This window comes from Chelonoidis abingdonii, chromosome 4 (assembly GCF_003597395.2).
Source record: "Chelonoidis abingdonii isolate Lonesome George chromosome 4, CheloAbing_2.0, whole genome shotgun sequence".
Lineage (NCBI taxonomy): Eukaryota > Metazoa > Chordata > Testudines > Testudinidae > Chelonoidis > Chelonoidis abingdonii.
This window is the reverse complement of record NC_133772.1, coordinates 83,512,595-83,531,601: the sequence shown is the minus strand read 5'-3', so window position 1 is coordinate 83,531,601 and position 19,007 is coordinate 83,512,595. Positions and strand designations below refer to the sequence as shown.

Below are 19,007 nucleotides of genomic sequence, written 5' to 3'. Positions count from 1 at the left end.
ACATCCCTGTGAACACCACAACAGTTGCTTACATAGGAAATTATTTCTGTATTTAACTGTGTATAACAGAAGTAGGTTAATAGTCACACACTCTGCTTTCATTCTTCATTTCCTCTTCCCCTGTCTATCTGTACTATTCACCTCTCTGTCCCTGCACCTGCGCCTCTGCTTCCTGGTCCCGTTTGCCACCTCTCCCCCTACACTGGTTTCCCTGGTCTTTCTCTTCTTTTACAGGCTTCCATGCTCTCTGTAATTACAAACCTAGAAATGGCTGGAAATGAGCCAGTCTCAAGTGACTTGCCAGCTGTCCATAAACTATCAGCAAGTGTTCCCCAGACCGCCGTAGATTATAGTTTGGGAATCGCAGCATTAAGAGGAATAGAAAGGACCAGTTGTGGTCATGGAGAGGGTGCCATTTCCAGCTATGGAGCACTTTGCCAATGGGAATTTACCAGTTTCTGTGGGCTGGAAGATGTTCACCTTGTTGTGATCCATGAACGGACTAGACCTGCTTCTATTGATTCCACTGTAACCATATTAGATGTGGATCTGGTACAGCCCTACCTGGAGAAAACTAATGGCTATCTGTGCTAGCACTCTGTTAGTCACTCAACTGCTATAAAGTAATACTAGTGGTCTGATCTCTTTTTTCCAAAGTCATTTAGTGCTCACAACCCTCATTGCAAGGATCAAGCACTCTGGGGAAAATCAGCCCACCAGAGTTTAAAGCAAGATGTGTTTGACAGGTTTTGTGATGTTATCTCTGTAGCTAGTCAATATGGAATACACCTAAACACGGCAGAAATAACTTGCCTCATAACTGCCTGCCTTAATCCAACTATGAAGGTCTGAAAAATGTTTGAGTGCCATAAAAGTGGCTTTTACCTGCTGTGGAATGGCCTTTTCTGCACCCTCGGAGATTGATTGCTCTGCTGTAGCGGCAGAGGACTTTTCAAACTGCACTGTTTTCAGTAACGCCTTAATGTGGTGTTTTGACTAATGCTCCGCTTATCTCTCCTCTGCTTGCACCTCTGTTTTCCAGGGACTGACCACCGCCCATGAACAGTTCAAGGCCACTTTGCCAGATGCTGACAAGGAGCGACAGGCCATCCTGGGTATCCACAATGAAGTCTCAAAGATTGTCCAGACCTACCATGTCAACATGGCAGGAACCAATCCCTACACTACCATAACCCCACAGGAAATCAATGGCAAATGGGACCACGTGAGTGCTGAGAGCCTTGCACTTTCTCTGTAAGGGAGAAGATGTTCAGCCTATTTTATCACCCCAGGAAGTGAATTATTCCCTTTCTAAATTCTCCTGTCCAATGCACAGTGCTCAGCTAGAGACACAGAGTTTAAGGTCAGAAGGGACCACAGAATCATCTAGTTTGCCTTACTGTATATCACAGGTCACCAACTTCACCTAGCGCCCACACACTAACCCCAACAACTGAAGTAGCACAGCTCACAGACTAAACTATTACAGGTCACAGACTGAGAATAGGAGGGACTGACATGCCCCAGTGCCCAGGGCCCCTGCAATGGCAGTGAAATGATTAAGTGAGATATACCCAGATAATTCCAGCAAGTGACCCGCACTCTGTGCTGCAAGGGAAGATGAAATGCTCCAAGATCGCTGCCAGTCTGACCTTGTGGGAAAATTCCTTCCCAACCCCACATGTAGTGATCAGTTAGATTCTGAGAAGGTGACAAGACCCACCAGCCAAACACCAGAGAGACAGAATTCTCAGTATCACCTCAGAGCACAGGCCTTGCTTGTCTCGCATGATTTGTTTCCAGCACACGTCTGGGGGCTTAGTGTGCTTCAAAGTGCAGGATGTGCAGGTTAAAGAAGAGAACTTGGATCTTCTTTTCTTCCCTTCTTGTGCTGATGAAAGATGCTATCCCTAATACCAGTTGTGGTGATGGTCTTTGTGGGCAAATGGCAATTGAACAGAGCCCTTCAACTCATTTAACACAGGCCATTAGAGAAGACAGGTTTCATGTCCCATTGCCCATCCCCCAAGCCATCCAGCCCAGGCCAGATGCTTATGGCTTCTTATTTGTCCACAACCCTTTGCTGGATCCATTTCTGAATGCATTGTGTGTAGCTGACTGCGCGTGAAATGCATGCTGTGCCTTGGTATGTTTTGCTACAGGTGCGGCAGTTAGTTCCCCGAAGGGATCAAGCCCTGATGGAAGAGCACACACGCCAGCAACAAAATGAACGACTCCGCAAGCAGTTTGGTGCACAGGCTAATGTCATTGGGCCCTGGATCCAAACCAAGATGGAGGTAGCATTTTAATAATTTTGAAACAATCTTTTTTTCTTCTCCACAATCGCAGCGGGCATTCTGGAGTGCCTCTTCCTTCAGGCTTTGGGCAATCCTCTCTTCATGCTTCAGTAAGGGAGGCTTTCCTGGAAAGTCAGTGGATAGTGTGTGCTGAGATTGTCTCTGGCTAATCAGATGCATGATACTTTTTTCTCACCGCTCTTTGCAGCAAATACAAAAACATGGCCTCGAGAAATGTATGCTGGCACTTAAATATATTCAAAGGATTTCTCGCTTGTTTTACACAAATACAGCAGAAGTTTATTTTGTATAACCACTTTCATACCATCTGTTTCTAAATGCACTACAAAATAAACACAATTATGTGGTAAAACAGCAGCAGGAAAGAGAATTTTTAAGGGAGAACTTTTTTAGCTAAGATTTGAATTAAGGTAAGTAGAGTTAAAGATAGAAGAGTACAAGAAGGCTAGTGCTGATGGCGGGAGGTGAAAGGGGTGGGGGAGGCTCTTCAAGGAAGACATTCAAGAAGGGAATAAGGGAGTCAGTGCTAGATAAGCAGAGATGTGAGGAGAAAAAAGCCATGAGAGAAGGAGCACAGAGATAAAGAGCATGAAGTAAGGAGGACAGCAGATACCATGTGAGGAACGCATCTTGATCTCTCTCCTAGCCGAGGAAAAGAAAAGTGCTGGCCAGCTTATTCCCTTTCCTTAAATTACTATTACCATAGACATACTGAGAGAGTTCGCAGAGCAATCAGCCACACCTTCGTCATTTATCATCCAATGTTGCCCAACTAGTGATTCCACTTCATTGGATCCCCTCAGTGTAGGCTGCTTGTCTGCCTTGAGGAAACGCTAATGCTGTTATTGTTCTTTGGGTCCGTGACCCAAGTGGCACAGTTGGAGGTGGTAACATATAATGCAGCTGCTCCTGAGCTCCAACTGTTCCCAGCATCATCCTCGTCCAAGTACAGAGATGTATCTCTTATGTAGCTTCTACTACCCCTTTGCTGGCAAGTTTCTGATTTGCACAAAAATGGCTTTATATAAGTCTCCTCATGTCATGTCCCTATGTCTTCTGAAGGCATGAGGTCCTGGCTGTATTAAAACATTTCCCATTGTTTAACTGGTGATGGAGGAAGAGGAGTTGTATGATGTGGGGTAACGGTTTGTTTCCAACATGGAAGACACCATTACCCTGCACACATGCTAATCCCTAGACCTAGATGATCTTGATAGACATCAAGGGGTAGATCTGTGGAATGATGGCCTTTTAAGTGACCTACTCAGATGTGCACCCACAATTCATTTTGCAGGTGTAAAATTCAGGTGCAAATTACACCTGCAAAGTGGTAAGGTATGCCTCGTCCAAGTTTGATGCACAAACAAAGGTCTGATATGTTCATTTTAGAGGTCACACTCAGCAAAGCCTACCAGGGAGTAGGACCCTTGTTCTCAAACCTGGCTTCTTATATTTCAAGACTAGTGGGGATCAGTCCTGCAGCCGGTGGCTTTACCTCTTCCTAGTGGGAAGAGGCAGAAGGTGAAAGGTAAGGAGGGTAAATCTCGGCACTCAGTAGTTACCCTTGATCAGTTTACTTAAAGGATGGTTTTGACAAGGTTTTCAACAGAGCACCAAATAGTCTGGTGATTGGGACTTGGCATAAGTGACAAAGTGGGAGAGCATAGCATGTGTCTGATGTGGTGAGCACACAAACGGGTTAGGAAGGAAGTGAAATTGCAACCTGTAGGCTCATAACTAGGGCTCCGTATCTGTCATAGATGTCATGGAAATCACTGATTGTGTTACTTTCCAAGACCTCTGTGACTTCTCCAGGGGCCAGGATGGCTGATCCCACAGCCGCCCAAGCAGCTGGCTCCAGGGCCAGATGCTCAGGTGGGCCCCAGGACAGCCACACCAGCTGCTGCTACAGGGGCCTTGGGCAACCGTCCCCGGCTGGCCCCAGGTGCCCCCCTGCCCTACCACCAGCAGCACCCCCCGATTTAATCACAGGTATTTTTAGTATAAGTCATGGATGGGTCACAGGCCGTGAATTTTTGTTTATTGCCCGTGACCTGTTCATGACTTTTACTAAAAATACCCGAGACTAAATCGTAGCCTTACTCATAGACAGTGAGCCGGAACTTCAGCTAATGTGAACTGGTGTAGTTCCACTGACTTCAGTAGAGCTAGAGTGGTTTGTAACATATGGGGGTCTGACCTCATATGTTTATCTCCTCTCTTTGAAGCCATAAAACTGGATTCTGTTCTCTCAGATCTATATGACTTGTTGTTGAAGCATTTTATCCCATACAGGGAATAGGTAGATATTGTGTGTGTTGAGGCTTGTCCCTCTAATGGGCCCAACTCCCTTGGGTTTGTTTATGCAGGAGATTGGCCGCATTTCCATAGAGATGCATGGGACCCTAGAGGACCAGCTCAACCACCTGCGGCAGTACGAGAAGAGCATTATTAATTACAAACCAAAGATTGACCAGCTGGAGGGAGACCACCAGCAGATTCAGGAGGCACTCATCTTTGACAACAAGCACACCAACTATACCATGGAGGTAAATGCCTGGAGAAGCCTTCAGCCTGCTATGTTTTAGGCCAGGCATACAAAACAACCTAAGCTGTGTTGGCCAGATGTAGTTAAGATGAGCATCCCCATAACATCCAGATTCTTTTCCAAAACCCTTGGCTAAACTTCGCGCTCATGAAAGTGAGGAACTGACAGTACTGCTTCGCCCACAGTGCCCTGCCAGTGCTTCTTAGTTCAGACCGGCAGCTCTGTTTGCTAATCCAGTTCTGAGTCCTCCCTGAGTAGTTGTGACTTCAGCAGGTGGTAGATGGGGACCAGTTAAGAACACCAGTGCATCTTGAGTGTTTACCTGACACTTATTAGCCTGCTACTTGATAGCTGGATGCCTAACCTAATAGCTAGAGTGAAAATACCAGTGATGGGGTGGTGTGGATATGTTAATGCGTTAATTATACTATGGTAATGCCTAAAGACCGCAACCAGGAACAGGACCTTGCTGTGTTAGGGTCTGTACAAATATAGCAAGAGACTCTTGCCTCAAACAATTTAACATGTAAATAGACAAGACATACAATGTGTGAGGGGAAAGAATGCAACGTACAAGCAGTCCCCCCTCTGACCCTTGGAGTTTCAAGCAATAAGACAACTGTGTATTGTTGTTGTGGTCCATATTTCATTGTAACATTGCAAATCAACTCTCTAGCTAATGATTTTTTTTTTTAAATGTTTCTTACTACTAGAACTGGTCCAATAACAGAAGAAAGATAACACCTGACTATATTATGCAATTAACTTCACTGGTATTAGCTGACTAGTATTTGACCAGCTATAGAGCTAGTTGAGTTCCACAAAGTATTTTTGAATAAATTGTTTGGCACATCCTGGAGAAATTCCCCAAATACTATTCAGCAAATACTATTCAACCACTCTACTCACTAAATTTCTCTCTTTAGCATTGACTTTCCTTTCTTGGCTTCTTTTCACTTTCCTATAATTATTTATGGTGCATCTTTGCTTGAGCTGTCTTCAGCATGTTTCCTAATTTCCCTTTCTCTCTATGTTGAATTCTCTGCCTCCTCCCGTATATTGTCTCTCTCTCCTTTTCCTCTCTTTATAGCTATTCTGTACTTATTCTATCAGTCTTCTCCTTCAACATCCACCCACCCATATATAGACCGGGAAATTGTGCCAGATACTTAATAGTCAGAGGACTACACGTACTAATAGCCACAGCCTGATATGAAATGTGGGGTCCATTGTCCAGGGCCAATGCAACAGCTGAGTGCCCCACCATTTGCCAGACTGCTGGGATCCATACCAGGGTATGATCCCTGAACTTTATTTGGGGGAAGTGAGGGCCTTAATCTTCTGTATCAATCTCTGGCTAGTGTCATAAATTTAAAGTCATGGGGTTTAAGGCCAGAAGGGACCCACCACATCATCTCGTCTGGTAGCCTGTGTATCACAGGCCATCTGCACCACCCAGCATCCACACACTGAACCCACAACTAAAATTAGACCAAAGTATTACGGCTCCTAGGAGGCTAGACTATTATCTGCCACAGGCACAGAATAGGAGGGACCAAGGTGCACCAGTGCCTAGAGGCCCCAACCAGGAACAGTAACTGAGATCCCTGCAATTGGCCAAGTTCCCTCACCATCTGGAAAGAGGAGTTTTCTCTCTCTGCTTCCCCCTCTACATCCTGCTGGATGCCCCAAGAATATGGAGATGGTGAGGGGTGTCTGCTACTCCATGCCTTTCACAGACTCCATTCTTTTGCTCCTTCTCCCTAGTTAATAGCTTCAGTGTTGCTGCTGGAAACTCTCCCAAGCAACAGCACACTAAAACTAACCAGATTTCTGTCAGTTTCACTTTGGCAACAGACTCTCTGGTTACTTCTCATTACTGTATCTGGCTGTGCCATAATAGAGGCACTGGAGAAGTGGGTGTCAGACCTAGGATGACATCTGTGCATCACTTTACACTCAGTTCATATTTGAAAGGTTTTCTGCATGACTGAGAGCTAAAAACTTTGGGCTTGATTCTCGTTTACTCTAAGTCTGCTTTACACCACTCTGGCAGAGTAAGGTGACCTTAAAGCTGATGTAATGCCTTAGTGTAGATGAGAATCTGACCTTTAATTTTTTTTTTTTAAATGAAGGTTCAGATTTTGAAGAAGTTGATGGCACTTGCCCAGGGTGAGAGAGGTTTTCTGAGCAAGTGGATTTACCAGGCCTTGACCATCAGGATCACTTAACTTGTAATGATTAACAGTCGATCCAAGGGCTCCAGATCCAGAAGGTGCCACTTTTTAAAAGAAAAGTCTTGTCCTTTCTTCTTCAGCATATCCGAGTGGGCTGGGAGCAGTTGCTTACAACAATTGCTAGAACCATCAATGAAGTGGAAAATCAGATTCTGACCCGTGATGCCAAAGGAATCAGCCAGGAGCAGATGAATGAATTCCGGGCCTCCTTTAACCATTTTGACAGGGTAAGTCTGTGCCCCCTGGAGCTCAGAGGGCCACCTGCTTTTTCATAGGCTTGGCATAAAATTAGAAACCAAACAGCCCCTGCAGTAGAACCATCCACTTAGTAGACTTTTCGTTCTTGTGCTTAGAGGACTAGGTCTCATGAGCCGTCAGCCCTGTGGAGATTGTCAGGTATCCTGTCCACATTAGGCTAGTCTATTTGTCATGCTGAGACAGGAAGTTTGTCTGGAATGCAAGTTTCCTGACTAAGCTAAGACATGGGAAAGTCTGCCAGCATATTTAGAAAATGGATTATTCTCCCTACCTCTTATTCCCCATCCCTCAAGAGGGTTTCCACATAGTGACTGAGTATTGGATTTATAAAACTGTAGGCACCCATCCCCATGCCTCTGGAGGTCCCTCACATAAGTGCTACATACAGTATAACAAACCATAAATAAATATAGAGCCACCATCAAACACAATAATAAAATAAGCCCATAATAAACTCAACCATTATCCTGCCAGCAGCTCTCTCACTTGCATCTAAGGGAGATCAGCTGGCGTGCTTCCATGAATCTGAACAGCCACATTGTTACCCGGAGAGAGGCACTCCCAAGTCCAAAACCATTTAGGGTTCTGTAGGTTCCATGCTAACACCTTGAATGCCACCCATAGACCTACTGGCAGTCAATATGGATCCCAGAGCAGTGTGCAAACGTATGCGCTTGACACTTGCTAAGCCTGTCACAGCATTCTGTGGTGGTCTCAAGCTATATCCCCATTACTGCAGTCTTATTTTAAGGAGAAGCCACCTCCAGATGGCCAAATAATGGCCATCCTAACTCCTCTCGCATTGTTGAAGGTGTATTCAGGTAATGACCCCCTCTCTTCTCTCCAGTGTTCCCCAGTGTACCCTGTACATCCTAGCTTTCCATTCACATAAACAAGCCTTCTGTTTACATATGGATGCAAGATAAGAGGAGGTTACATTGGTGACATGGAAAATACATCCTCAATTATTTCTTCTGCTGGGAAGCTGTAATACTGATTTAAACACCAAACTGAAAAAGTTGACTCTTCTTTTGAAAGAGAGAGTCAGCTGAAGCTGGCCCTGCACACCTACCCTGAGTTCCTTCTCCTGCCAGTGTGGCAAGTCAAAATGATGATGACTGCAGGCAGGAAGCTCCTCAGTGCTGCCTTGCAGCTAAGTTCTGCTTTTCAAATTGGGATTCTCAATTTTGTGTATAACTCTTGGTGATGAACACTTCCCACCCCACAGTGTTTGGGGATTCTGAGCCAAAAGAAGTGCAGCTGTCGTAAAATGTTCTGCTGGGCATGTGGCTGGCCTCCAGTAGGCTCTTTGTGAGGAAGTTCATGTTTACCAGGGGGGTCCTCTCAAAACACAGAGGAAAGGGGGTGTGATAAATGAATATTGTATCCATCGTTGGTGCATCCCTCTGTGTAATAGCAAAGATAGCTGCTATACAAAGCCAGGGGTGCTATTTTAACGGTGGAGCACTTCAGAGAGCTCAGCCAGTTACAGCTCTGCTTTCATATACTGCCCTTAGAAATACAGAGGTGGCAGCACTTCCCTGAGTTTCAGCTGTTTTTTTTCCTGATGTGTTTTTGGGATGCCAGGACTGTTCAGGAGCACACAAGATACTCCACCAGCTAAGCTTCACTGAAGCATTGCCAGGCATGCCTACCCCTTTATTTGGGGCATCTGACTTTTGATAGCAAGAACAGTAAGGTGATAGTGTTTGCTACCCACTGTGTCTGTCTGCTTCCCTGCACTCTGGGGTACTGTTGAAATGCAAGACTTCTGGCATTACTGGGTAAAAGAATAGCAATGTCAGGGACTGATTTGGAAAAAGTAGATTTTAAAGCTTGCTAGTGTTAACAATTCTTATTCATACACTGTCAAGATGTGATCAAGTTCTCTGAGAAACTACTGTTTTGAGAGCATTTTTAGCACATCCTGAAATATCATTGTGGTATCTAACTTTGTGCACTTTTTATTTTTCTTCCCTGTCTTTTTATCTGCATGTCATTCTTTCTCTACCTCTCTCCTCTCCTCATCCACTGCATGGTGCACCTGTTTGTTGTCTTTTCACTTGTTCTTGATCTCCTCTTTACCTCTCTTTTACCTGCCCCACACTACCGCCCCCCTGGCACTGCATGTCCTGTTGCCTGGCACACCGCATAACCAGGATCACTCCGGCACACTTGGCCCTGAGGAATTCAAAGCCTGCCTCATCAGCTTGGGTTACGATATTGGAAACGATGCACAGGTACTGAATGCTAGTGGTGAATGCAGCGAGATGTTGAACTAAGAGGAAATAACAGTTTTCTCCTTTCTTTTCTTTTTTGTTTTAATCCTTCTGTCATTGTTGTTCTCATGTTTTACTGTACATGTATCTCTGTTCCATCCCACCTTTTCTCTTTTCTTAATGAATTTTCATATCTACCCCTTTTAATTACCTTCATTTATTGTCTTGGGAGAATCCTTTTTATATCTACCTATTCCATTTACTTGTTTCACTTAACTTCCTTTTCTTCTCTTTGTGTATTTGTCTCCCTTGATGTCATCGTGCTTCATTCTTTTTTTAATATTCAATATGTGTCCTATATTAAAACGATTTCATTTCCAACTGAATCATTGCTTCTTCATGGTTTTTCAAACCACCTTTATTGTATTGTTTTTCATTGTCCAATAATTCCTGTCCCTTTTCCCAAATCCATTCTTTGTAATATCTCCTGTGGGTTCATCTCTTCCTCGACTGGTTTCCATTTTCTCTCTCTTGGTTTCTTCCATCCTTGCATCGCTCCATGTAGAAGAAGACTGGCATGATGGATTCTGAAGATTTCAGAGCCTGCCTTATCTCCATGGGTTACAATATGGTAACGTAGAGCCCTCTGTCACTCATGTTCACAATGATTCATATGACCTTCTGCAAAGGGGAAGGGGACACATTTGTAATGAATCAAGGTAAAAGCTACCTTAATTCTTAGGACTCTCAGAAATGGAAACTAAATGTTGAAATGATTGTGTGGATGTGTGCATTTAAATCTTTGTCTTACAGCTCTAGCTGGAGGGAAGAATGGGAGGGTTATGTCCAATTCTGATCTGTGTAGAGTGAGAATTGATTTGGAAAACTGCATGGCTTATAAACTGGAAGAAGCGATAACACAGCTCGTATTGCTGTGTTCACTGTTTCCATACAGCAACATGTAACCTTTCCAGCAATAAGTAACAGTGGAATTCCATGGAAGTCTTCATGACAGCCTGAGGAATGAATGAATGCTGTTGCTACAAATAAATATTTAAACAGTTTTATTTCTACAGGAAGTGTTTTTGCTAAATTCTCAATGTGCATGTGTACACACACACACAAATACTGTACCATTTATAAATAGATAAATCCAGCTAAAATTCAGCCTTTAAGCTTCTAGTGCCCAAAAGTGAGACTAAAATGAACAGTCTGTATACTGTGTCACCTCACACCTGGTGTGCTCCAAAGGTACTTGCTTCAAGCTTCTTCCTAAGGCCAGTTATGACTCTAGGATCCTGATATCCCTTTGTCAATCTTTCAGTGGTAATATGGCAGCAAGCCTTTTAGCAGGTGCGAATTTTAATCTCCATTGATAACATTAGTGAGATCAGCTTTTTCCAACCAACCAAAGATATTTAGACTAGAAACAGTGCAATTAGAATGCTTTCCTGGTAGCTGTCTCCCTTTCCTCTCCTGCCCTATGCCTTCCCACTATGATCAGTGAAATACTCCTTTATTCCACTCCGCTCCTGCCTATTCATGCAGGCTAGAGTCCTGTTTGTAGCTTTCTCATAGCTTTTTCCTCAGTAAATAGATTAGTGTTCAGGACAGCACCGCATTAGGCTGACTTTGTTGACAGAAGAATCATAATGGGGAGAACTTCTGCAGGCAAAACATATTGGTACTAATCTTCTCTAAGAGGAGAAGAGAATCACACAAGAAATTTAAATAATGCCCTTAATAACCTTGCTGCCACAAATGTTAGGCAAAGCAGTCTTCCGGTGTAACCTACTTCTCAGCCCAGTATAAATACAAACTCCTTTAGTCTAGTGTACAAGGCCACATCAGTTGGCATTTGACCAAATGCTTTAAAGATTGGGTACATGTGTTACTGTTTCATGTTGATTTGCACTGAGTTGCCTGAAGGTTTCACTCTTGCTCCCAAGCAGAGATTGGGATCTACCCCTTCTCTTGTACCATTTTTTCGCCTGTATGAAGATGATCAGAATAAATGCTCTTAGATACAGAGAAAATTAAGAAGCATAAGGTCTTAGCTTCCGTGTCAAAATAATCTACAGCGAAAGAACCCCTGGGTCTAAAGACACTACCCTGGAGATGCTGCTCTCCCAAGCCTCTCTGAAGCATATAGGTCTCTGATTTCTGGTGCCTTTTTGTTAAGGATGAGCTTAAAACCATTTAAGGTCCTAGAGAAGGGCAACTGGTATGATGAGAAGTAAAAGGGAAGTAAGAGATTCCAGAGAAGAAATTAAAGACTAAGGCCAATTTCAAATCTGGCTGCCCAAAGTTAGGTTCTGAATCCATGTTTAAGCTCCTAAATAAATTATCTGATTTTCAGAGGGCCCTGTGATATAGAATTGCATCATTCTGTGCATTATAGGGACCTTTATATCTTGAAGCATCCATACTATTAGCCTCTGTGGGAGACATGATACTGAACTAGAAAGACTACTGCTCTGTTCTGCTTTGACAGCTAATGTAGGGTAGTAGTTTTGTGGAACTAGGATGGCATTGTTCCAGAGCACTGTTGAAAATACCTAACTCCAAAGGGGAATTGAACATTTTAAAAAAAATCAGCTAGGGAAGCTTGTTGATGAATGTGTTTGTGAGATTGATTTAAAGTGTCTTCCCTAGTTTTATTTTCTTAGCCATGAGATTGGGATCATGTAGAAACATTCCAGTCTCATTATTTCACCTTCCAGAAGCCATCATTTGTGTAAACTGGACTTACATTCTGGTCATTCTTAACAATAGTCTGACCTGTTGCTGACTCTTCTTATCTAGGGAGAAGCAGAGTTTGCCCGCATCATGAGCATTGTAGATCCTAACCGCTTGGGAGTAGTGACATTCCAGGCCTTCATCGACTTCATGTCCCGGGAAACAGCAGATACTGATACTGCCGACCAGGTCATGGCTTCCTTCAAGATTCTGGCTGGAGACAAGGTAAGTTTAGACTTTTTTGAAGGGAAATGAATGCTACTTTTACATAAAAAAGAAAACTGTGGGTCAAGAGTGGCTGAACTGATGTGAAGAGACAGGAAGTATAATTCTTCAGAGATGAACAATGAAACACTCTGCAGTCATGTGTAAATCTCTGCTTTCTGACCAGCTCAGAGGCCAAACAATAGTTCTTACCTTCATGTACCCTCCAGAGTTCCTGATTTAGCAAAGCACGTTAACACATGCTTAAGTCCCACCGACCTCTGCTGAAGTCGGTGGAACTAAGAATATGCTTTAAATATATAACTGCAATAATACAGAACAGGGTCGGCAACCTGTGGCACGCGTCCCAAAGGCGGCATGCGAGCTGATTTTTAATGGCATTCTGCTGCCAGCCGGGGCCCTGGCCGCCGGGCCCGCTCAGCCTGCTGCCTGTCTGGATGAACGGAACTCCAGGCCAGCAGCGGGCTGAGCCACTCAGCCCACTGCCAATCTGGGGTTCTGTCTGCCACACCCATGGCCGGTCTGGGGTTCCGTCCACCGGCCCCTTCCAGCCGGTGTCCCAGCCGCCGGCCCTGCTCAGCCCACTGCCAGTCTGGGGTTCTGTCCACCAGCCCCTGTAAATGTAAAATATATTACTGGCACGGAAACCTTAAATTACAGTAAATAAATGGAAGACCTGGCACACCACTTCTCAAAGGTTGCTGATCCCTGATATAGAAAATGTCTAACACACAAAGTTAATATTAAACAAGAAACCAATGTAGCTAATATTTCAACACAAAAGTGTCTCTTGGAGGCAAAAATGTTTATTACCTTGAAGTAAAAACACATTTCTACAAAAGTTTGAAGTCATGGACCAATATCAATCACTGATGTCAGCTGATGTTTCTTATACACACAATAACTACAAATTTGCAGAGCAATTACCTTATCTTAACTTAAACAGTTTGGAGCCATGATACTAATCAAAAGTTATGGTTTTGGTTGGTTATTTTAAAGTGCATGATTAAATTCAACAAACACTGATCAATTGTGTTTTTGATTAATCTTGCAAAAGATGAATTACTGGACATCTACAAGTTCAAGTAGTTTTTCCACGTGACAATTTACAATGACATGTAAGTGTATGTCTTACATAATCAGTATCAGATTTTCATTCATTTGAGGAAAGCCTCTATCAGTTAACAAATGATTTTCAAATACCAACCTTTTAACCATATTATTACAAATACTATTTGATAGACTGGAAAATTCCCAGGACCAGGATAGATTATAACTTCTCTAGATTTGTATTGGAGGGGTAGCCGTGTTAGTCTGGATCTGTAAAAGCAGCAAAGAATCCTGTGGCACCTTATAGACTGACAGATGTTTTGGAGATGCATCTGACGAAGTGGGTATTCACCCACGAAAGCTCATACTCCAAAACCTCTGTTAGTCTGTAAGTTGCCACAGGATTCTTTGCTGCTTCTCTAGATTTGGTTAATCAGTGGAATGAATGTACCAACAAATCATAATTTTTTATTTTTCTTGCATAAAACTACTGGCAATTCCTTAAATTAGCTGATGAAATAAATTTAATCTTAATATATGCCAATATTTTCTAATACTTTTGGTGATCTGTTTTGAAATACGACAATATGTAGTAAAAATATTGGAATAGCACGTTAACTGAAATCTCAGATTTTAATGAATTATCCTAATTTGAGTACTTTTTTCATGTTTCACTAATGATTTTACTATAATCTCTACGTTTAAAGCTCATGTTTCATTCATCTTTTATTACACATTCTCTCTGATCAGAGTATATCTCCTGTCTCAACAGCTGTGTAGTAAATTCCTAATTATTTCAACAGGATGAAAATTACGATGTAAATAATGTTATCTGTAGTTTTGTGATAAAGTATTAAATTTAAACTTGATTACTGTGTACTTCCAAAAAAGAATAATTATCAATTTTAATTGGTTTTAAATGTTGTACTAAAATACTTTTTGATTCACATTGCACTAAGAAGGTAATCCTCCCTCAAACTCCATTCATGAACATGAAAGCAGAACACTTAATGAACGAATTGGGAAGTCAAAAGACAGAAAACCTCTGACCCCTAAATATCTTTTAGATGCTTCTAAATAAAATTGTCTATGAGTCAGTTAGCTACAGAGAACTTGTTGCTTAGCTCATGTTCAACAAACTGCTACCTTATATCCAGAATTTGAATTGGTGACGGGCCAGACTAGCTTCAGTGTGTTTACATTTCCAATAGCCAAACCTAGTTGGAGGTTTACTTCCTTTTGAAAGATGTCCCTAGGAAAGGTGGGATGTAGGAAAAGCAAGGAGAGTGGAGGAAGAAAACTATGGAAAAAAAACCAAAAATTCTTTGGGAGACGATGTTGTCTGCTGCCTGTGCTGATATAATTTACAGCACTGGTAGGAACTAATTCGTTGCCTTGTGGATGCCATCCCTTCTCTGGAGAATGAGTCATTGAGGCTGCATTTTGGAGCCTTAAAATCAAATTATAGGGCACCCATCTTTTTAGTGCTTTTTAATGAAGGACTGGAGGTAATGAACAATTTCTGCTTCTTCCCATTCACCTTAAACAAGAACCACACCATCAGCAAGACAGCAGGCAGCCTGACACTGACAACCTCCCTGCTCTCCCACACAACCACCCCGGGTCTTCCAGGGCTTTTCTACCAATATAATCTCTCTCTCCATTGCTGGGCCTGGGCCAAATTCCAACTAGAGTATTGCATTCTGCCTTCCTGCATACCCAATGTGCCTTCAGTGGGATACAATTTTCTTAATTTACCATCTTAAACTATAGCACAGTTGCCCCACTGTACCCCTGAGCAGCAGGGCGTGATTTGTAGAGTACTTTCTAAGTAGCACCATTTGCTGGAAAGAATAATTTGCTTTGTCTCTTGTTGTTTTTGCAGAACTACATCACTGTGGATGAATTACGACGGGAATTGCCTCCTGATCAAGCTGAATATTGCATTGCTAGGATGGCACCATACAGTGGGCCTGATGCTGTACCTGGTGCCCTGGACTATATGTCCTTCTCCACAGCGCTCTATGGCGAAAGTGACCTTTAACCTCTTCCTTTCTCCCTACAACATACTCCCCACCCCCTCTCCTGTCCAGGCGCACTCTTCTTTCTGTATGCAAAGCAGCCTCTGCTCCGCCTTTTATTTTGTGTCTCCATTTTTGCTTCAGATAACAGATCATGTTTATAAGGGGGGACACTGAAATGACTGTCTACCTTGCCCTTGAAATGACAGTTTACAAAATTATTTTCTGCAAAAAAAAAGTTACATTTAAAAATAGACATATTTTATTATAGAAAAACAGGTATTTTTCTCCATCAAATTAAAACCTAAAGAGAAAATTTTAAAATATTGCACCAAATGTTTTGTGTTGTGACATAGGAAATCGAGCACAGTGTTACATTCCATTCTTCTTTACAAAAATTAAAAAGAAAAAAAAAAAAGAGCAAGCCACCTGTACTGTTAACTTTTCCATTTGCGTATGTCTCTTTATCATGTTTATCTTGGGAGGGGGGGTCAGACACGCAAGTGCATGTGTTTGCTGGTTCACTCATTTCATGAAAATATTTTATGATAAACTTTTGAAATTGCTGTGTTTTCTAGGGAAAAAATAATGTACACAGCTCATGTTTTCATATTTAATTAAAAATTTTCAATATGCCTCCTATGTTTATCAATGCACAACTTTTTTTTGTTGTTGCTGAGAGTTGTCTGGTTTCAGAATATGAAGCTTGAGAGTTGGTAACTTTGATATATTGCTTGTCACAAACCATATTAAAAATTTCTTGTGATAACAAATCTAGACTTCCTTCATTTGTCTAGTGGATTTGTTTAATTCCATTTAATCAACACCCTGAACACAAGTAGATTCTTTAAAAATCAATTTGATAGCCCTTTTTTTTAGAATCTTCATAATATCTGAGGTTAAATGTTTACCTCCATTTCCTTAGAAGCTTTTCCTTTGTGTTGAATGATGTTGAAATTTACATAGCTGGTAGATACTTATAAACAGCTTCAAATGAGATGTCTTATCGCTGCAAAATAGCATCTTGAACCATTCCTGATGTCAGCATATCTCTGGGAATAGTGGTTGTTTTTTGTTTTGTTTTTTTTAATTGCTACAAGACCAGCTCAGAATGGGTGTCTGGAGTTAAATAAACCCAAAGTTTTAAATGGTCTGATTAACATTCCTCCCCTGTCAAAACTTAACATTAAGTATCTTAGTATTTGTGATGTTATCACTTCACTCACCATAGTGTCTTTCATGTTTCTAACACGTTTAAACAAACAAACCAACTGCCCTCTGATAAAACTCTGTACAGGCCTTCTTTATATATCATAAGAAAACAAAAAAAGAGCATTTAACCCCTTCCTATCCCTCCTCACTTTGCAGGTAACCTTTAACCTTCCCTAGTCTTCATCCCTTCTGCAACCTTTTTGGAAACTAAAGAGATTTCTTCACATCTCTTTCAGCATGATCAGATCTCTGGGACTCTAGCACTTACAGCCAGTTTGTTCTTGGACTAATAGATTGCAAGAGTGCAACATTAATTCACAAAGTGACAAGGAACACCTGCTACTTTCAGTGCTGTTGCCCAGCAGAGCCAGTTCTGATTTCCTGGGGTTAGTCTGGTTTCTGAGCAAGAATAGACATTTATTTTTAATCTTTCAACTGAATACAACTTTATTTCTTATTCTTAATCTAGTTTGTAACCTGTAGAAGAAATCACTGGGTTGTCATGTAATCCCACCAACAAAACCTGCCTACAGTATCTGGGAGAGGGCAGAACAAATTCTGCTGACATGCTTAAAAAATCTTAAACTACCTTCCTCTTGCCTACCAGCGGTGGTAACGTGTCTCCAAAGGGTGCGGCTGAACACAGTTTAGTTACAAGACCACACTGTACTCAGCACAGTTCATCTTGAGCAGCTGAGGGGAACAGAGAGGTTATATGACTTACCCCAGGTTGCACAGCAAGTCAGTGTCAGAGCTGGATTAGAACCAAGGTCTCCTAATTCCAGGCCTGCATTTTAAACAATTAGACCATACTTCTCCCTCCTTAAAACTTTGGAAGACCCTATATAATACACCATTAAATTTTTCAAACTTGTAGCTGGATCATCATCATCTTCCTTGGCAAGCTCATCTACATGACTTGCAATTCACTGCATGTAACTACTATGCTTTGTGGGAAATCTTTTGAAGGACATGCAGTGCAGTTCCTACTAACTTGATTTTTGCTTCATATTAAAGAAATGCTAGAAAAAGAAAACCTACATGCTCTGGAGACTCTTGACTCCTGGATGTAGGGAAAAAAGGAACTCTTCCTTATTCCACTGCGAATTTTGGGGAAAGAGATTTTAACTTTTCATGGCTATTCCGTCTTATGTACGCTGTATGATTGAGTTGGCTATATGGCCCAAAGCAGACTAGTTTACTGTTCCTAAAATGAAGCCAGAAAGCTCTTTGGATTTAGAATGACCCCTTTGGGGGAAATTGCTAATAGTACTTTGCAGTGTCCACTCTTACTCTGATCTCAATGTACTTCACAAATGTTAATTATTTATCTGTCTTACAGTAGTGCCTACAGACCATGATTCTGTTGTGCTGCCAGACACTCTACACTGCTTCACAACACCCTGAGAAGCAGGAAAGTAGTAATATCTCTGCTTTAGGTATAGAGAGGTTAGGTGATTTTTTTTCCCCAAGATCACTCAGCTATGATCTTGGCAGTGTTGGACGAGTAGCTGTTATACAAGTCCTGACTTGGTTGTGTGCACTAATCACCATACAACACTGCATCCTCTGGGTTAAGATGTTAACAACATTCTCATGGGTGCCCTGGTTCTGTGTAGTTAAAAACAGCCTCATATTGGCAACAATGATAGGTGTCAAGTATCAGAGGGGTAGCTGTGTTAGTCTGGATCTGTAAAAAGCAACAGAGAGTCCTGTGGCACCTTATAGACTCACAGATGTGGTTTGAATTTAAAATCTTAGCGGCATCTACTGTATCTTGGGCTCCCCTTTCAGCTTTGGTGGATGGCCTTGGGTAGTCTGCCCAGAGCTTACATGTCTGGTTCCCTGTTCTTCGAAATGGCATCTGGAAATATGTCCCTGTTTCAGATCATGTGCTGGATCTTTATGGATCACAAGGCCCTGATCCATAAAGATACTTTGGTGGCAAAGTCCCAGTTTTAGGCACCACTGTGATACACAGACCTCCTGTAAGTTCCTAAACTCACTTGGTACCTAAGTTTTTAGGGTCAAAGTTCCCTCTGTAGCTAAATTTCTGCTTCTAGGCATGTCTGGATGCTTCTCTCACATCTAAGCCCTAGACTGATCCATTATCTAGGAAAGAGGCATTTGTCTGCCTAACTCAAATGGGACGGCCCAATTTGCTACGTGTGCACAGGCTG

The 19,007-nt window shown here is 42.2% G+C and overlaps 1 protein-coding gene across 6 annotated transcripts in view; it reads left to right on the top strand.

Annotated features, from left to right (window-relative positions):
* The window catches only part of ACTN1 (actinin alpha 1), a 133,645-nt gene extending 117,257 nt beyond the window's left edge, over positions 1-16,388 (top strand). For 2 of the 6 annotated variants that reach the window (XM_075065395.1, XM_032774797.2), the window contains exons 15-22: positions 1,043-1,225; positions 2,163-2,297; positions 4,688-4,867; positions 7,184-7,330; positions 9,521-9,601; positions 10,146-10,211; positions 12,386-12,544; positions 15,480-15,724. In XM_075065395.1, the coding sequence (XP_074921496.1) occupies positions 1,043-1,225; positions 2,163-2,297; positions 4,688-4,867; positions 7,184-7,330; positions 9,521-9,601; positions 10,146-10,211; positions 12,386-12,544; positions 15,480-15,638 (1,110 nt within the window). In that variant the 3' untranslated portion in view covers positions 15,639-15,724. Of the gene's footprint in view, positions 1-1,042; positions 1,226-2,162; positions 2,298-4,687; positions 4,868-7,183; positions 7,331-9,520; positions 9,602-10,145; positions 10,212-12,385; positions 12,545-15,479 lie in introns of all 6 variants that reach the window. The other 4 variants (XM_032774794.2, XM_032774796.2, XM_075065396.1 and 1 more) reach the window with 4 other exon arrangements.
* Positions 16,389-19,007: the final 2,619 nt, after the last annotated feature.